At 35.4% G+C, this 17903-nt stretch overlaps 1 protein-coding gene across 4 annotated transcripts in view; it reads right to left on the reverse strand.

Moving 5' to 3' along the window:
• Positions 1-5306: 5306 nt before the first annotated feature.
• The window catches only part of TMEM65 (transmembrane protein 65), a 53234-nt gene continuing 40637 nt past the window's right edge, over positions 5307-17903 (reverse strand). For 3 of the 4 annotated variants that reach the window (XM_058699005.1, XM_058699006.1, XM_058699009.1), the window contains 3 exons: positions 16817-16859; positions 14909-15014; positions 5307-8001 (listed from right to left, as the gene is read on the reverse strand). In XM_058699005.1, coding sequence (XP_058554988.1) covers positions 7900-8001; positions 14909-15014; positions 16817-16859 — 251 coding nt within the window. In that variant the 3' untranslated portion in view covers positions 5307-7899. The remainder of the gene's footprint in view (positions 8002-14908; positions 15015-16816; positions 16860-17903) is intronic. The other variant, XM_058699007.1, reaches the window with a different exon arrangement.

The raw sequence follows: 17903 nt of genomic DNA on the forward strand, positions 1-17903 counted from the left end.
CATTCCCAGAGTTGAATGCAGTCACTGCAGGGAAACTTGAGCCTACTCCCTTATGGATGGGTGTCTTCCATATAGAGAAAAAGGTGAGGCATGAATACTTGATAGCCAAAATGGTAGATTGTGATACACAGCTAGTTTTTCCCCAAAACGTCCTTCCCTTCTTCCAATTTCTGGCTATACATTTGGCCATACAGATGGGGAGATTTACAAGTGTCTCTTTCAGCTCAGTGTTCTTTTGATGGTTTGATAGATAAGTAGATGTGTCATGTGGCAACTTAAAAGTTGGTTCAAGCCCTTTTCTTTTTACTTCCTTCCTCCGGATAGACTGCAGATGTAATAGCCGGGGCTGAAGCAGCCATTTTACATTATGAAGTGGCTTTGAGAACAAACACTAATTACGTGATGAAGCGGAAGGATGGGAATCTAGGCTTAGCTACTTTGTGAAGCAGTGTAACCTGAGACTAGCCCTGGACCACACACCACAATCATTTCGTAGGGGAGAGAATCAATCTCCATTTTGTTTCAGCTTACTATTATTTTGGGGTTTTGTTACTTACAGCTAAACCTAATCTAAATCAATTAGGAAAGTTCAGGATGGCAGTTCTCAAAGTGTGTAAGTGTGGTCTGTAGATTCCTAGGGAGTCTGTGAGGTCAAACTATTTTCATAACACACGAGGACTTTATTTACCTTTTTCACTGTGGTGACATGTTCACTGATGTGTGAAAGCCATGGCGGGTAAAACACCAGCATTAGAATAAAGGCACTAGCAGTCACTGTAGTCTTCACTGCCATGCACTTGCAGCTGGGGCCGGGCCGGAGGTGGGGGTGGGGGTGGGGCAGAAAAGCTTCACTCAATGCCCTTCAGAAAGCAGTAAAAATTATTTAAATCTTGACTGTTGAGTAAATGTCTTTTTAATATTCTGTATCAAATGGCAAAGGTACACAAAGTACTTCTGGGGATACCAAAATACAATGGTTGGCTTGAAGAAAAGCAATTATGAGATTGTTTTGAGTTGTGAGATAAACTTGGTTGTTCAGATGTGCATATTTGGCAGGTATTTTCTCAAACATGAAAAAGCGAACTGTGACTTCAAGGAAAACTAATGGTATGTGTTCCCAACGACAAAATTTAAGAAATAAGAATTTGGGGAAACCTGTATCTGCCATTGGAGAGAGGCTTTTTTAAAATGAGATCACTGACCATATTAAACATGATTTTTAAAATTTTATGTGGTATATGTATTAACATTTGAAAGATCTGCATAATTCAGTGAACCAGTAATTTCCAAATGCCGAATGCATGGTGTTATAAAATCATGCATGGGAAAAATGTTCAAAGTGCAAGGTAGACCGACAGGTTTTAATGTAACCTGATGCAAAATTTCATGGATATGGTTTTGAGTTCTATAGTGTAATGAACTGTTTAGAAATTACCCCTTGTAAGTTTTGGTAGCACCCAAGAATAAATCTACAGTCATATAAAAAGGTTATTAAAATATTCCTCCTTTTTCCAACTGTGTCTGTGTGAGGCAAAATTTTCTTCATGTATTTCAAACACGACAAATATCAAACAGATTGAATGCAGAAACAAATATGAAAATCCAGCTGTCTTCTATTAAGCCAGACATTGAAGAGATTTTTAAAAAATGTAAAACAATGCTAATCTCCTCACTAAATTATACTTTTAGAAAATAATCTTCATAAAATGTGTATCATTTATGTTAACATAAAGCTTGTTTATTATTTTAAAATAAATTAGTAATTATTTTTGTAATTTGTCGGCTTTAATGCTAATGCAGTAAATATTTTTATAACCTTCATAAACAAAAACTCTGTGAGGACCTCAATAGCTTTTTTCAGAATGTGAAAGAGTCTTGAGGCCAAAAGTTTAAAAATCTTTGGTTTGTGACACTGAAAGAATTTGAGATCGAATTATAAAGCTATTCTCTGTGAGGAGCGCCTGGGTGGCTCCGTAAGCTAAGCGTCTGACTCTTGATTTCGGCTCAAGTCATGATCTCACAGTTCACAAGTTCGAGCCCCACATCAGGCTCGAGCTGGCAGTGTGGAGACTGATTGGGATTCTCTCTCTCCCTCCCTCTCTGCCCCTCCCCTATGCGTGCTCTCCCTCTAAATACACTTGAAAAAAGAAATAAAAAAGCTACTCTCTGTGAAATAATGAGAAGATCAGGAAAAGTACCATTAAGCTCAAAGTTGTGTAAATACTGCCCTATTCAGAAAAAAGGGGAGTGCAGACAAGTCCTAGAAGTTGTAGACTACTATACTTGATATTAATCCTCAGGGGAAAGAATAGAACAGACTAAACAGAAAGAAAAGTGGTAACCATTGGCTCCCAACACAAGTTCACTAAGAGCAGATCCTATCAAGCCAAAGAATATTTGCTTCCTTGGTAACCAGAATAGGATAGATAGATAGATAGATAGATAGATAGATAGATAGATAGATAGATAGATAAACTATGCCCCATTCAACATTTTACTGTCTGTTACAAAACAACAGACTAGAGAACAGCCAGCAGAAGATGAACCATGGACCAATCTGCCTGAAGGAAAACGTGGTAAGTTCAAAAATGAATTCGGATGTGACCTACAAAGTGAGACAGTTGTTTAGCACGGATACAGAATGGGCTGGGAGTCAAGCCAGAATTCAAGTTGCTAGAGAGAAGCACACCACGTAGTGGGTGGCAAGGACTGACTCCTTAAACACTTATGTACTGTACACCCACCATGTTCCAGGCACTGTACAAGCTTTACAGATAGAGAAGTGAGCAAGTTAGATGAGGTCCCATCCTTTGTGGCACTGACATTTAAAGCACAGTCAGACCTTCTTCTTCTTATGAAATGGGGGTACGAATCAGAATGGAAGAAAGATCAGTAAGAACGGTTAACCATATAACGAACTAAAAATTAATTTGGATTTGTTCTCCTCCCAAATTGAGGGCAAGAGAAAAAAAGAAACTGACTTATGGTCTTAAAATAACAGCATGGACCATAGCATACATTCTAAAAACTTCATTTCCATCAGTCTGAGGTTGGGGACAAGAAGAGAACATGAGGAAGAGAACGAATGCACTTGAGACAGGAGGTGAAGAGATACAGAATTACCACTGTTGCGCGGGCACGGTGATGGTAGGGTTGACATGCAAGAAGGAAAATTGTTCATTCTAATTAAAGTACCCACAGTTTTTTTTTTTCCAACTGCCCCTCTTAAACCCCATGTACGTCTAGCGTCTGCATCACTATTTTACAAATGGTAGGCACTACACAAATGCACAGCTTTCATATTATTAGCAAATGCCAAGTCTTTACTGAATTTTACAAGTCTCACAGTTTTTGAGGGCTCCACCCCATCTCTCCCCAAAACTAGTTCCTTCGAGTTTAATTCTTTAGTCATCATTCTCACATCTCACATTTATCATTTGAGACAAAAAATTTGACTTGAAATTGTGGGGAAATTATGCGATCTCGCAGGTGACTACTCTTTTTAATTGGTGTCAAAAAAAATTTGCTCAAATTTTTTTCATTCATAAACTGATCAATGGCATTAACATGTTTGATGTCACAAGATTTAATATAAAAACCTACACAAAACACCATGTGCTGTCACAAGATCAGAAGACCCTAAAAGCCCCGGGCTTCAAAATTAAAAACGTTGTATGTCCTCACTTTAAGTAGTACTCCATTTCTAAAAGTTAGAGAAGAAAAACCAATTTCAGTGTTACAACTCATATACCAATAGCATTTATTGCTTTGGTAAAAACAAGTGATCTGTTAGTGAGGTTTCATTAGGAGCACACCATAAACCCTAAATAATTTGCAGATGGGTTATCCACAGACTTTTGGAATCCCCAGGTAGCTTCCTCAGGCTTCTGGGCCATTTCCCTCTACGGCTGTCAGTAAATATGCAGGGAGTATTAATCCTAATATTTAAATATTAATATTTAAACTTATCCAGAAAGCATTAACCTGACCACTTGATAAAAATACCCCCTAGATATGATCACCAATACTTTCCATGCTCCTTGCTTTGTTTCATTTATGTCTAGAACTTACCACTGTCTGACGTAAAACATACTTCAGTGTGTATTTGCCCCACCGATGTCCTCCCCCTCCCACCCCCCAGAATAAACTTCATGAGGATGATGATGTTCCGGCTGTTTGCTCAGTTCCTTGAATAGTTCTGAGCACACAGTATGCACCCCAAAAGACAGAATTTCTTCAATGAACCTTGAGATTATAGGTAAGAAAATGACTCCATGAATCTGGAGGTAAAAAAGGAACCTAAGCAGAGAAGAGACGTTACAAAGTCCATACAACTGATGCCCTATTGCACAGTAACTAAGAACACAGGCTCTGAACTTGGACAAAGTTGGATTCTAGTCCACTTATTAGTAGTGACCTCGTGGGCAAATAAACCTCTCCACATAAAATTTACCCAATATAACATAAGGATCATAATAGCACCAACTTAACATCATTATTAAAGTGATTAAATGTGATAAAGTGTGTTAAAATCCTTACACGGCAGCAAGTAAGTGCTTAGTAAAAGGGAGCTAACATTATTATCATCATCTTACTCAGGTTTCATAGCTTAATATTTCCCCCCCAAATTCCTGGTAAGACTGTCTATCTAGGTGCCAAGTCCACACAGATGAGAAGTGGCAGCTTAGAGAGACAAGGCAGTTGCCAAAAGTGAGAGCAAGAAAAGGATGGGAGGAAAATGGAAGTCTTCCTGAGGCACTGCATTACAGCACAATAATGTCCATGGGGGTCACGCATAGCCACTAAGGAAAGGGTGACATTACATTTCATACATTCTTTTAAGAAGAGAAGAAAATATAATTCTAAAATTAAGAAGATTTACTTCAAAATGGTTCACACAAACTTTCCGTGTGAAAGATAAACCTCCGTCACCTTCAGAATTCACCTCCTACAGAAAAGGATAAATGAAGCCTTACTATACAGAAGGCTTGGATATCTCTGCTGTAAAGACCCATCAGTGTGATCTATGCTGATCTCTCTAGTGCTATTTTTGACATCCTATTAAAGGTCAAATTGTCTCAATATGGGATCATTCTTCTCTCGTAATCTGTAGTGGATCTCCAGTATGGATTTCAGTGAGGCAGTAAATAGTTTCATTTCACTGTGTCAGTGACACTGCTACAACTATGTAAAAAAAAAAAAATCTGCACTTATTAAACCTATTTTCTTTAGTGACAGATTAACCAGGGCCCTCCCTCAGGGATTAGGAAGAAAATCAAATTTCAAAATCAAAACCACATTCCAAATTTCTTAAAAGATATTTTTTGTTCAATTCCTTTGTAAAAACATTGGTCACCATTTAACATACAGTGGCAACAAAATGCACCCAATTTACATGCATGAACAAGTCAATAAATCGTAATACACAGACAACATGATTTTCAAACAAACAGTACTAAAGTAGCTCATGTTCCATTTAAGTATAGGTATGGTGCTTCCAACAAAGAAATAGCTAATATGAGAAATAAGATTCCAGTTTCAATCTCAAATAAGGTTATTTGTGACAAGTACCATGAAACAATGATTTTATGACGTCATTATCTTAAAGGGAACCATTTTTCAGAAGTCACGTTGTGCAAAGCACCAATACTCAGGTAGAATAAGATCTTGAAAAGATGTGAACTTAAGGACAAAGGGCTCCATTTTTTGAAAACTAATTATCTGAATGATTCGAATGTTTATTATGTCCATAAATTAAAAGATCTTTCAACATGAAGGCTATATATACTACGTTTTGACACCTTAAATAATTCTGCAGACATTCAGCTAAGCTGAAAGCTTCTGTAGGACTACTTCCAAGAGCAAAGAGTGGAAACCAATAATAAAAAGCCCTTTCTATACTCACAGGCAAGGTTTCTGGATATGGGATTTAATTAATAAGAAGAAAATTTAAGCACCACAATAAAATACTTTTTAGAAAACAGAAAGGACTGGCAATATACAAGTTAGGAACAAAAGCACTTAAACGTTTACCCCCCCCCCCCCAAAAAAAAAAAAACTGTTTAAATAAGCACTTAAATTCTATCAGCTGAAGTAATAATGAAATTCTTTTTGGGGTGTGTGTAGTACTAGGTGGAAGGTAAAACCACAATTCTGTTTAAGGAGTCAACTTCCGTAATTCTAATTTGATCAAATGAGACTGTTGTATTATTTGTACATAATAAGAATGTTATATATTTTTACATTATATGATTTATTTTCTTCTTTTCCCTCAAAACCTATGATTGAAGGACACCTTTAAATTATTTTGAAATTCACAGAGCATAATTTATGACAAACTGCTTTGTGGGAAAAAGCAGCCCCTCTGAAAATAAGAGGTCAAAGTAATCATGTGCAAATAAAACTTCAAAATAAGGTAGCTATAAATACAGCCATCTTAGAAGTTTCCCCTCATTTGTATCTATTTAGCAATATAAATAATTTCAGTGGCCCAAACAGTAATTTTGACTTCAGTTTTTCTCCTCCATGATGTGTTTACTCTTAAGAAGTAAGAGTAATTTTTTTAGCATATGGTGTTACAGACCATATGCTAACAAACTTAAAGGTTCATAAAATTAAAATTTATGATTCATATATAGTTATACTATGTATGTCAGATATAGAAGGCTGAACATAAGTAATTTCAACCTAGAATATTATTTGAACATCACAAAAGAAGAAAAAAGACAAAAAACAAAGATTTCTCCTCGCATAACTTTTGACTACTAGACTATTCATAGCAAAAAAAGGCAAAATATAAAATATGTAGTTTTTAGCTCAAAGTGAGTTATCCCAAAATAAAATTCACTAAATGAGACAAGACATCAGGATTATGAGTATGGGGTACTCAGATTCATTCAAATCAGATGAGGAGACACTTTGGGGGAAAAGAAATCCATCCCAAACAATATAATTTGTATCTCATTAACCCTCTAAACACCACAACTTTACCGCTTATACCATAAGCCTTCTCGACAGTTCCCATTTTCTTCTTCTCTAAAAAGATGTTTTAGCCTCTTAATTTCCAAGTGTCATGTCAAACCCCTTATTTTACCCTAATTCCATACTCCTCATTTATTTAAAGACCTTAAAATAATCATTTTCTTCCCCTAAGGAGTTAGAAACCACCAGGTAATAATTCGAAATTGAGAAATTAAAGGTTAAAAAATCAACTGAAAATACACTTATTAACATTTGTGGTTTTATGTAGTAGGGACACCACATAATTACTCATTCTGATTAACCTCTTGAGACAGTGAGGTCAGAAAACTGAAATGAGCAACAGATACTTAAAATGCTTGAAGTGTGGTCTATCTTGAGTAGAATGAGTTAAAAAGGTGACTGAAATTATATGATTCTAAGTGTTTACTGCAAAACAGTACAAAATTGATGTTGCCAAATAGAGTAAAAAGAAAAACCTTTAACTTATATTAAATATCGTCCATAATTTGGAAAAAAGTCTCAAGGCTGAATTGTAACTAGAGAACAACAGCCACAACAGAAGACCCTTTCATGCATGCACACACATGAAATAACAAATAGGCAAACCCCAACTGAGTACAGTACACCAACGACTGATACTTAAATGATATTTTGATATGTAAAGAAAAAGGTAAAATGTTGACTGCTACCGATGAAAAAGCATTTCAACAATTTACACAAAATGATACTAAACATTTTTTTTAAAAAGATGTCCTAAGAAAACCAAGCCACAATAAGTTAGTGTTTTCCATAATACATGCTGAATTATTTGATCCCATATCTATACACTGTTATTGTCTTAATTCCTAAATGTTGTGACAGCATATTTAGTAATTGAGGTACATTAGTTTACATCTTTTTATAGATATTCTAAGAGAGTTAATTTTTCTTTTCCAGTTTTTCATCTTCTTCACCTCCTCCAAAGAAAAGCAAAGGAAACATTCCTAGAATGCAGCCAATAGTCACCCCAACAGCTTTGCCCTAAGGAAACAAAAGAAAACATTTTTTGAAAGTTATTTTATCCCTAAAAGAAGAATCCTTGCCTAAGTGTCTATGACAAACAATTACTATGTATTATAAAATTCAACTGTAATTGCATTTCTTTTGACCACAATAACTTAAATATAAAAATAAGCAACATATGGGACGCCTGGGTGACTCTGTCAGTTGAGCGTCTGACTTGATTTCAGCTCAGGTCATGATCTTGAGGTTCATAAGATCAAGCCCCACATCGGGCTCTGCGCTGACAGCTGGAGCCTGCTGGGGAATTCTCTCTTCCCCCCCTCTCTCTCTGCTGTCCCTCGCTTATGCTTTCCCTCAAAATAAATAAACATTTTTTAAAAAGTAAGCCACATATGACAAAGGAGGTAAGAATACACAATGGGGAAAAGACGGTCTCATAAATGGTGCTGGGAAAGCTTGTCAGCTGCGTGCAAAAGAAAGAAACTGGATCAATTTCTTACACCATACACAAAAATAAACTCAAAATGGATTAAAGACCTAAGTGTAAGACTTGAAACCATAAAAATCCTAAAAGAAAACACAGGCAGAAATCTCTTGGACATCAGTCTCGGCAACATTTTTCTGGATCTGTCTCCTCAGACAAGAAAAAACAAACAGAAAAATATACAATTAGAAACTACTTCAAACTAAGAAGATTTTGCACAGCAAAAGAAACCATCAACAAATGGGAAAACAATCTACTGAATGGGAGAAAATATCTACAAATGATATAACCAATAAGGGGTTAATATTCAAAATATATAAAGAACTACAACCTAACACCAAAAAACCCAAAATGATTTAAAAATGGGCAAAGGACCTGGAATAGACAATTCTCCAAAGAAGACATACAGATGGCTGACACGTGAAAAGCTGCTCAATACTACTAATCATCAGGGAAACGCAAATCAAAACCACAATGAGATATCATCTCACAACTGTCAGAATGGCTGAAATCAAAACCACCAGAAACAAGCATTGATAAAGATGTGGAGAAAAAGGAACCTTCCTGCACTTCTGTAGGAATGCAAACTAGTGCAGCCACTCTGGAAAAAAGTATGGAGATTCCTCGAAAAATTAAAAACAGAACTATCATATGATCCAGTAATCACATTACTAGGTATTTACCCAAAGAATGCAAAAACACTAATTTGAAAGAATATATGCACCCCTATGTTTAATGCAACATTATTTATAATAGCGAAACTATGGAAGCAGCCCAAGTGTCCACTGATAGATGAATGGATAAAGAAGATGTAGTATGTATATATGTATGTATGTGTGTGTGTGTGTGTGTGTGTGTGTGTATCATTCAGCCATAAAAAGGATGAAATCTTGCTATTTGCAACAACATGGATGGAGCTAGAGAGTATAATGCTAAGCAAAATGTCAGAGAAAGACAAATACCATATGATTTCACTCATACGTGGAATATAAGAAACAAAACAAACAAACAAAGGGGAAAAAAGAGACAAACCTTAAAATAGACTCTTAACTCTAGAGAACAAACAGATGGTTACCAGAGGGGAGGTGGGCGGGGGATGGGTGAAATAGGTGAAGGGGATTAAGAGTACACGCATCGTGATGATGAGCACGGAGTAATGTATAGAATTGTTGCATCACTACATTGTACACCTGAAACTAATATGGCACTGTATGTTAATTACACTGAAAATTAAAAAACAAAACAAAACAATAAGTAACAAATATTGGTGAGGATGTGGAGACAAGGAACCCTTGTGCTCTGTCAGTGGGAATGTAAATTGGTGCAGCCAGTATGGAAAACACAATGAAACTTCCTCAGATAATTAAAAATAAAAATACCATGTGATCCACAATTCCACTGCTGGGTATTTATCCAAAGAAAATAAAAACATGAATTGGAAAACATATACCCACCTCTATGTTTAGTGCAGCATTATTTACAATGGCCAAGATACGGAAGTAACCTGAGTGTCCACTGATAGATGAATGGATAAAGAAGATGTAGCGTGTGTGTGTGTGTGTGTGTGTGTGTGTGTGTGTGTGTGTGTGTGTGAATGCATACACAAACATACCTACATGCATGTGGATACATATGTATACATACACGTATATGTGTACATGTACATGCATTTGTATACTAGCATATGTGTATGTACACATGTGCACAAATATACACAATGTAGTGTCACTCATAAAAAAGAATGAAATCTTGCCATTCGCGACAATGCAGATGGATCTAGAGGGTATTATGCTAAATGAAATAAGTCAGACAGAAAAAGACTAGTAACCTACAATTTCACTTACACATGGAATCTAAAAAGCAAAACAAAACAAAAAACAGAAATAGACTCATAAATACAGAATACAAAGTGGTGGTTGCCAGAGAGAAGGAGGTGGGGGGATAGTTGAAATAGGTAAAGGGCAATAAGAGGTACAGTTTCTAATGATAAAATAAATAAGTCATGAGGAAGCAAAGTACAACACATAGTAAAAATATACAGCACATAGTAAAAAATATTATAGTAACTTTGTATAGTGACAAATGGTAACTATACTTCTTGTTTTGTAATATACATAATTGTTGAATCACTATGTTGTACACCTGAAATTAATATAATATGTCAACTACACTTCAATTAAAAATAATAAGCTACAAAAAGGTTCTAGAACAAGTAATATTTGAAGTTGAATGCAACTAGGAAGTTTTTTTAAATGGCCACGAAATATCGCCAAAGAAATATTCAAGTATAAAAACACTTTTTAGAAATCATACATATATTTTCATGTCTGAAGATAGGAAGAAAATAGGGAAGAAAAAAAAAAAACCTCACCAAATACTCTCAATAGATTTGAATGTGTTCCTTTTTGTATATATTCCTTTTCCATATTTATCCCCATGTATACCTAATTATATGTAGGTCTAACCATTATGGAAACGTACCTTTGTGTTCTGCCCCACCCCTCCCCTAACAGCCACACATGTTATATGAGCTCTTTTCCAAACTGTTTCATAATCTTAATATAAAAACTTTTAAATTCCCCTAAACCGATAGCCCACAATCTTCTTGCTTACACCATTAAGCTCTCCTTACACCATTAAAAATCACTGCTATTTTTTCACCATTATAAGTGATATTACAATAAACATTTCTGTCTATAGTTCTTCCCTAATGTTTATTTAAAATCAAACAGTATGAATACTTGTGCATATTCATAGGGTAATGAATGCCATGCTGTCTATTGTGGGCAAAATTGACGGCAAATTCATATATACCAGTTGAAATACAGTTGACACTTGAAAGACACTGGTTTGAACTGTATGGGTCTATTTATATGGGGGTTTTTACAACACAGTACTGTAAATGCACTTTCTCTTCCTCATGATTTTCTTAGCAACATTTTTTTCTCAGCTTACATTATTGTAAGGATACAGTATATAATACACAAAATGTGTGTTAATTGACCATATATATTACTGGTAAGGCCTCCAGTTAATAGTAAACTATTAGTAGTTACGTTTTTGGAAGTTGAAAGTTATACGTGGATTTTCAACTGCACAGGGAGTTGGGACCCCTAACCCCTGTGGTGTTCAAGGATCAACTGTGTATGTATATACACACATCAATTTTTCTACAACCATACCCACATTATGAACATCTAAAATTTTTATTTTTGTAAATAATTTTTAAAATTTGCATTTCTACAATGACCATCAAGGTTAAATACTTTTCAATTAAGTTTCATTTCTTCATACAAACATTTATTGAGAATCTATTCTGTGCCAAATTCTGTGCTAGATACCAATGAGACAAAGACTAATTAGATGCAGTCTGTCTCTCTCTTCTAGGAACTTCCAGTTAGTTATACACAGAAAAGCAAAGAAATAAACTAAGTTCTATCAAACATTACAGGTATATGATAGCTACCCAATCCAAAGTCTTGACCAAAATAAAACACATTTTGCCTATACAATGTCAATTTATCTACCAGACCCTACAGTTTTTCTAATAAATTTCAAGAGTAGCCACTAATGTTTTGACAACAGCTTGCATAAAAATTTTCAAGTCTATTATTTTTGGGTTTTGTTGGTGGGGGTAGTGATAGTGGTGGTGGTATGTCCATGCTTTGTATTAATAGGTTTATCACTTTCATAGCACCCCACTTAGAAAAGTATCGGTTCTACAGAGTTTTAATAAGCAGAAATTTTCTTCGTTCCTGATGCTGAAAAAGTTAATCCTAGACCCTTATTTTGACCTTCAAGTTTGTATTCATTTATATTTATTTATATACGCATAGAATATATTTTATTTTAGATTCCTGACTTCCCCATATACATGAAGTGACCACGGCAACAGGCTCCATGTCCACTTTCCACCCATTTGTTAGAATGCCTGTTACAATATATTGTCTGTGGAACTCAAGCCTTTCCTCCCCACTCACTTCAGGATTGCCAGTTAATGAGTTCCAACCCAATCATCTCAATGGCGTGTAAAGTCAACAGGGCAGAGAGGGAGGAAAGAAGTGAGATATCCTTTTCTGGCTCCATGATTCAGGCAACATTTTTCCACTGAAAAATCAGTTAATGAGGCACCTGGGTGGTTCACTCGGTTGAGTCAGCTCAACCGTCAGCTCAGGTCATGATGTCAGCTCAGGTCATGATCTTGCGGTCTGTGAGTTTGAGCCCCATGTCAGGCCCTGTGCTGACCGCTCAGAGCCTGGAGTCTGCTTCGGATTCTGTGTCTCCCTCTTTCTCTGCCCCTCCCCTACTCGTGCTCTGTCTTTCTCTCTCAAATATAAATAAACATGAAAAGAAAAGGAAAGAAAAGTTATCAGGGCTTATGATAGTCTAGGCCCTATAATTAACTACACTGGAACTAACCCAAGAACTTGAGTACATCTGTAATATGGTTCTGCAAGAAAATATTTTCTGAGTTTCAAACAGCCAAATCATAAATGAGGTTTTAAAACACAACCTGTATCAACAGGAACCTGCATGTGTATTTGCATATATTGTATTATGGGTAAATTTCAGAGTTAGCTTACGTCATGAATGAATTACTGATCACTAACTTAAATTACTTCAGGCTGTTTGTTAACCAAATGTTATGTTACAGAGTAGATTTGACCCTAACAGAAAATAAGCAGAGTCAACAACTAAGGGATAGAATAACTTCATATACTGGTGGAAGATTTAGCAAAATATACAAACACACAAAATGTATTTATAAATGCTAGTTTAATAACTAAGGTGCTTTTATAATAGAAGAGGGGAATGGACCTGCTTGTAATACAGAAAGAAAACAGAATTACCAATTACGTGAGAAGAAACCCCAGGAAAATAATCTTCTTTTGATCCCAGCTGTACTGCTAAAATGTTAAGCCAAGCTGCTAGAATGTTAGAATATCCTGATTCCTCAACAACGCTGGCCAACATTAGCCTGCTAGTCTCACTTCCATTTATTTATGAATTGCAGGATATAGACACACACATGATTTTTTTACAGAAATAGGTCTAAGGAGGAGGTTGAGATATGCATTTCTAACAAGTTTCCAGGTAACGTTGATCCTGTTGGCCCTGGCATCACACCTGGGGGGAACCAGTGCCCTGTCTAATCTCACTTTCCCCATGGTTTTAACTATCACCTTTTCAGTGTGGCCTACAGTAACCCTCCTATCTAATCCTGCAATCTGTCTCCATCTCAGCACTCCCAACCTCTTAATCCTGCTCTGCTTTTTTTCTTTAATTCCTGTAACATTTGCAAACTTCTAACACATTAAACATTTTATTTGTCAGATTGTTTTAATTGTCTTCTTTCCACTGCTAGAATGTAAGATCTACCAGAAAAAAAGATCTTGTTTTGTTAACCAATATATTCAAAACTCCTACATATGTACTGGACGTATAGTAGGTAAAGAATAAATATTGGTTGAATAAATGACTGATAATACTCATCATCTCTAATTCAGATCTCTCCAACTCTTCACTTTTAATCTAAATGCCTATTCAGTATTACCACTTCAATGTCCTGTTAGTCTCAAATTCAACTTATTGAAAACAGAACTCAGTACCTTCCCTTACTAACTTGTTCTTCCTCCTTTTCTTCTTGACTTAATTAGTAGCATTGTGATCCATCCAGTTTCCTTCCTATTTAAAATTCTTCACTAGTACTCCATCAGCTAGGTATGAGATTCAAGCTCCTCAGCATAGCTTATACAATGTCTTTCCTGTCTGATCCATTTTACTTCTCCAATACTGTTTTTCTACTGCTGCTTCTATCCTCAATTACTACATATTATAGTCCAGCAATGCCTAATTTCTTACTTTCTCCGAACATACCCTGTTTTTATCATGCCTTTCTACTTGCTAGTCAATGTATTTGGAATTCTCTAATGTCTCATCAATAATTCAAAAATCAGCTTAGATCCAATAATTGCCAAGAAATATTCCCACCAAAAGAAATTCCTCCCCACAAAATATTCTTACTTAATGCTATTTCTAGTGCATAATTCTGTAATTGCATATGTCACACCAAATTATAGTTTGTTTACATGTTACACCTAAACAATTCGTAAAAATAACTAGTTTATATTCATTTTATATCCTTCAGTTTCTAGCACATGACAGATATTCCTTAACATTACCTGAATCATATAAAGAATACTTCAAAAGTCAGTTACACTATAAAAAATAAAGAGTCAATACAAAATTACCGTTCTCTGAAAACTGCCAAGGCTTACACAACTTGTGTTAAAAACTCCACTCAAAACAAGCAAACAAACAAAAAAACAAAAAAAACTCCCCTCAAATAAATTTGGTCTCAAATTTCTCAGAGGACTGAACTATCCAGTGTCTTGGTCTGGCTACCTGAATTCATGATCATAAACCATATAAAGTACTTACAAAATGTGTACTAACACGTGTTTGCCACATGTCCACTTGTTTTGGTGTAAGATCAGGAATTGACAAGCCTAATCTGGAAGCCAAAGCTTCAACGTAGCCTGCAAGTCTTTAAAAAAACAGAAGGACAGAATATAAGTTTTTAAAGAGACACACAAATCTCCTCAAGATAATGAACTAGTTACTACAAAAGGAAAGAAATAATTTCACACCTGTAACTGGCACTCCAGAAATGGTGTAAATGTTTTTTACAACTTCCATTTTTATTGTGCATAAATATATCCAACTTAAAAATATTTAGCATTAATATATTCGATGCACAGGAAAACACGTTGCCTTAGAGCAATTATTCTCCACAATTACTTTAAAAAGACCAATTCGAAGTATATAAAAAATTTTTGCAGCAATTAACAGTTATGGGCTTATTCCAAATTCAAAGCAAAGCACTTTAACATATGATATAAATTAATAACTGTCACCAGAAAGCAAAAATTTCCAAAATTTATCAGATTGATATACTAAGATTGATATACTTGAATTTTCAAGGCCATCTCAAGTATTTATCAGATACAAACTTACTTTATGAACTGTAATAAAAAAAGAATTGCCAACTAATCTATGCATACATCAATTATAAGATGGATCCCAAAAGCAGATATATTAAGTTCTAAAAAAACTTAATCTGTATATCTAAGAATCAATAAAATGTAGTATCTGTTATTTAATGATATTTTTTAAAGGCAGAGGAGAAATAGTTCTTAAATATAAAGACTCCCAACAAAATCTTTATCTCTAATCAAAAAGAACTGTTTCATGATGCAATCTAAAATTAAACGGCTTTAAATTCTAATATTACCATTTTTAACATTAATGTTGGAAATGGAGAAGTGGAACGTGTAAGGGGTGATATCATTATAAATTAATGTCACAAATCCCAGGAATATAAAATTTCTGCCTTGGCCCAGAAGCAAAGAAACTTTGTGTTTAACAGTAGCTTTGGCCCCAAACTCCAGTACAGAAGTCTAATAGACAGGGTCAGATCACTTATGAGGCTGCCTTTTCCGAGATTATAGGGCTAAGTAGACTACCACTAGACCCAAATCCAAATCTCAAAACTGACCACTCTAATACATGAAGAAAGGAAGAAATAGAGCCAAAGACTGGGCAAAAGAGAGTATCTTTATCACAGTAGTTAATGTCACCTTAGTCTAATTTATAATTTCCAGGCTTCCTCAAGCTCAAGAGGAAGCCCAGGCCACGTGTTGCTCAGAAGAGAGAATGTAAAGAGAGAAAGAGGAAAAGCTGGCCTTTTCTAAGTAGACATCCTCACTTTGTTTCATCATTCCTGCCACATGAAATAAAGGGAGCGAAAACTGGCCAAACCCTGTAATGCTCTGGCCATTCCCACATATGCTCCAGCCATTATGCCTTTTGAAAGTTCCTCTCTCCGGAAAACATGCCCAGTCAGTATCCTCACATTTGAGCCGTATCTTTTATCTTTGGGCTTAGTGGGAGAAGGGTGGGGTGAAATAATGATGGGGATTCTTGCTATTAATCCTGCCTCGCCTTGGAAATGTCTATAAAAGACATATAAATACCTCAGTAAATGAAAATTAAACTCTGCTTACATTGTGGTCATCTTAGAAAACTTTTTTGCATGTATCAATCTCTTGAAAGGATTTTAAACACAAATTCCAGGTCCCTAATTCTGAAATGCAACCCAGGCATTCATATTTGATGTACACCAAAGATTTAGCACCACTCATTTAGAAAAAATAAATTTAAAACGTTAGTTTGAAAACACACCCAATAAATATCCCATTTCTTAATTCTTCTCAATTAAAGAACGGAGAAGAGAAAGAGAGCAAGGTCAGTACACACATGCACAAATGAATGAATAAATGGACCTACCCAAGTCCAGCTAAATCTGACACAAGATTTCCCAAAGCAGCAGCTAAAAAATTGAGAAGTGGATAAGTGAATTGTTATCTGGAAATCAGAAAAATCCTTATAATACATCACTGTCTCATCAATAAAGCACTGATCTGGAAGAGTATCACAGCTTCTGAAACCACAACAACTATATCCAAAGTAACTCACTGGATAGCTCTGAGTCAAGATTTCAAAATAGAACACAAGTCTTTCGAGATTACAGTGCTGTACTTCCATCAAGTAGTGGGTTTTTTTCTGTTGTGGCAGCCGGTTTCCATTCTGGTGTCAATACCCATACAATATTTTGTAGTTTTATCTTTCATTATATTTAAGGAAATTTGGATATTTGGAAGTTAGAGTAATAGTTTTATGCATAGGTCTGAAATTCAAGAAAATCATATAGAGAAGAAATGTCTCTTTTATTAACTCATCTACTTCATACTTTTCTACATAATAAACACACCACTGAACCATTCCCAAATTCCACCATCATAAAAAATAGAGTAGTAACTGGGGGAAAGAAGGTAATAGAACCAAATTAGATTTTTAAACTTGTATTTCCTTCTTTGATTTTTCTACCCTTAAAAATAAATAACAGTAGAAATAAGGGTAAAAAGGTTTTAGGATAACACTGAATTAAGAGAAAAACTTATTGGGGCACCTGGGTGGCTCAACTGGCTAGGTGGGAGACTTGATTTCAGCTCAGGTCATGATCTCAGAGTTCATGAGATCGAGACCCACATCAGGCTCTGTGTTCACAGCTTGGAGCCTGCTTTGGATCCTCTGTCTCCTTCTCTGCCCCTCCCCCACTCGTGCTCACTCGCTCTTTCAAAAATTAAAAAACATTTTTCAAAAAACTTAAAAAAGAGAAAAACCTATTTTAACATAGTCAGTACAGCACTATTACCCATTAGCTAACATAAAGTACCTAAAATTTCTCAGGAAAAGTGCAACATATACAAAATTAAGAATTAGAAGAATAGGATTAAGGAGATAAACTAATAGACATCTCAATGAGTAAACTTATTCAGATTAAGTATCTTCTTCTAAACCTAACCTACTGAAA

The sequence above is a fragment of the Neofelis nebulosa genome, chromosome 14, assembly GCF_028018385.1.
Source record: "Neofelis nebulosa isolate mNeoNeb1 chromosome 14, mNeoNeb1.pri, whole genome shotgun sequence".
NCBI lineage: Eukaryota > Metazoa > Chordata > Mammalia > Carnivora > Felidae > Neofelis > Neofelis nebulosa.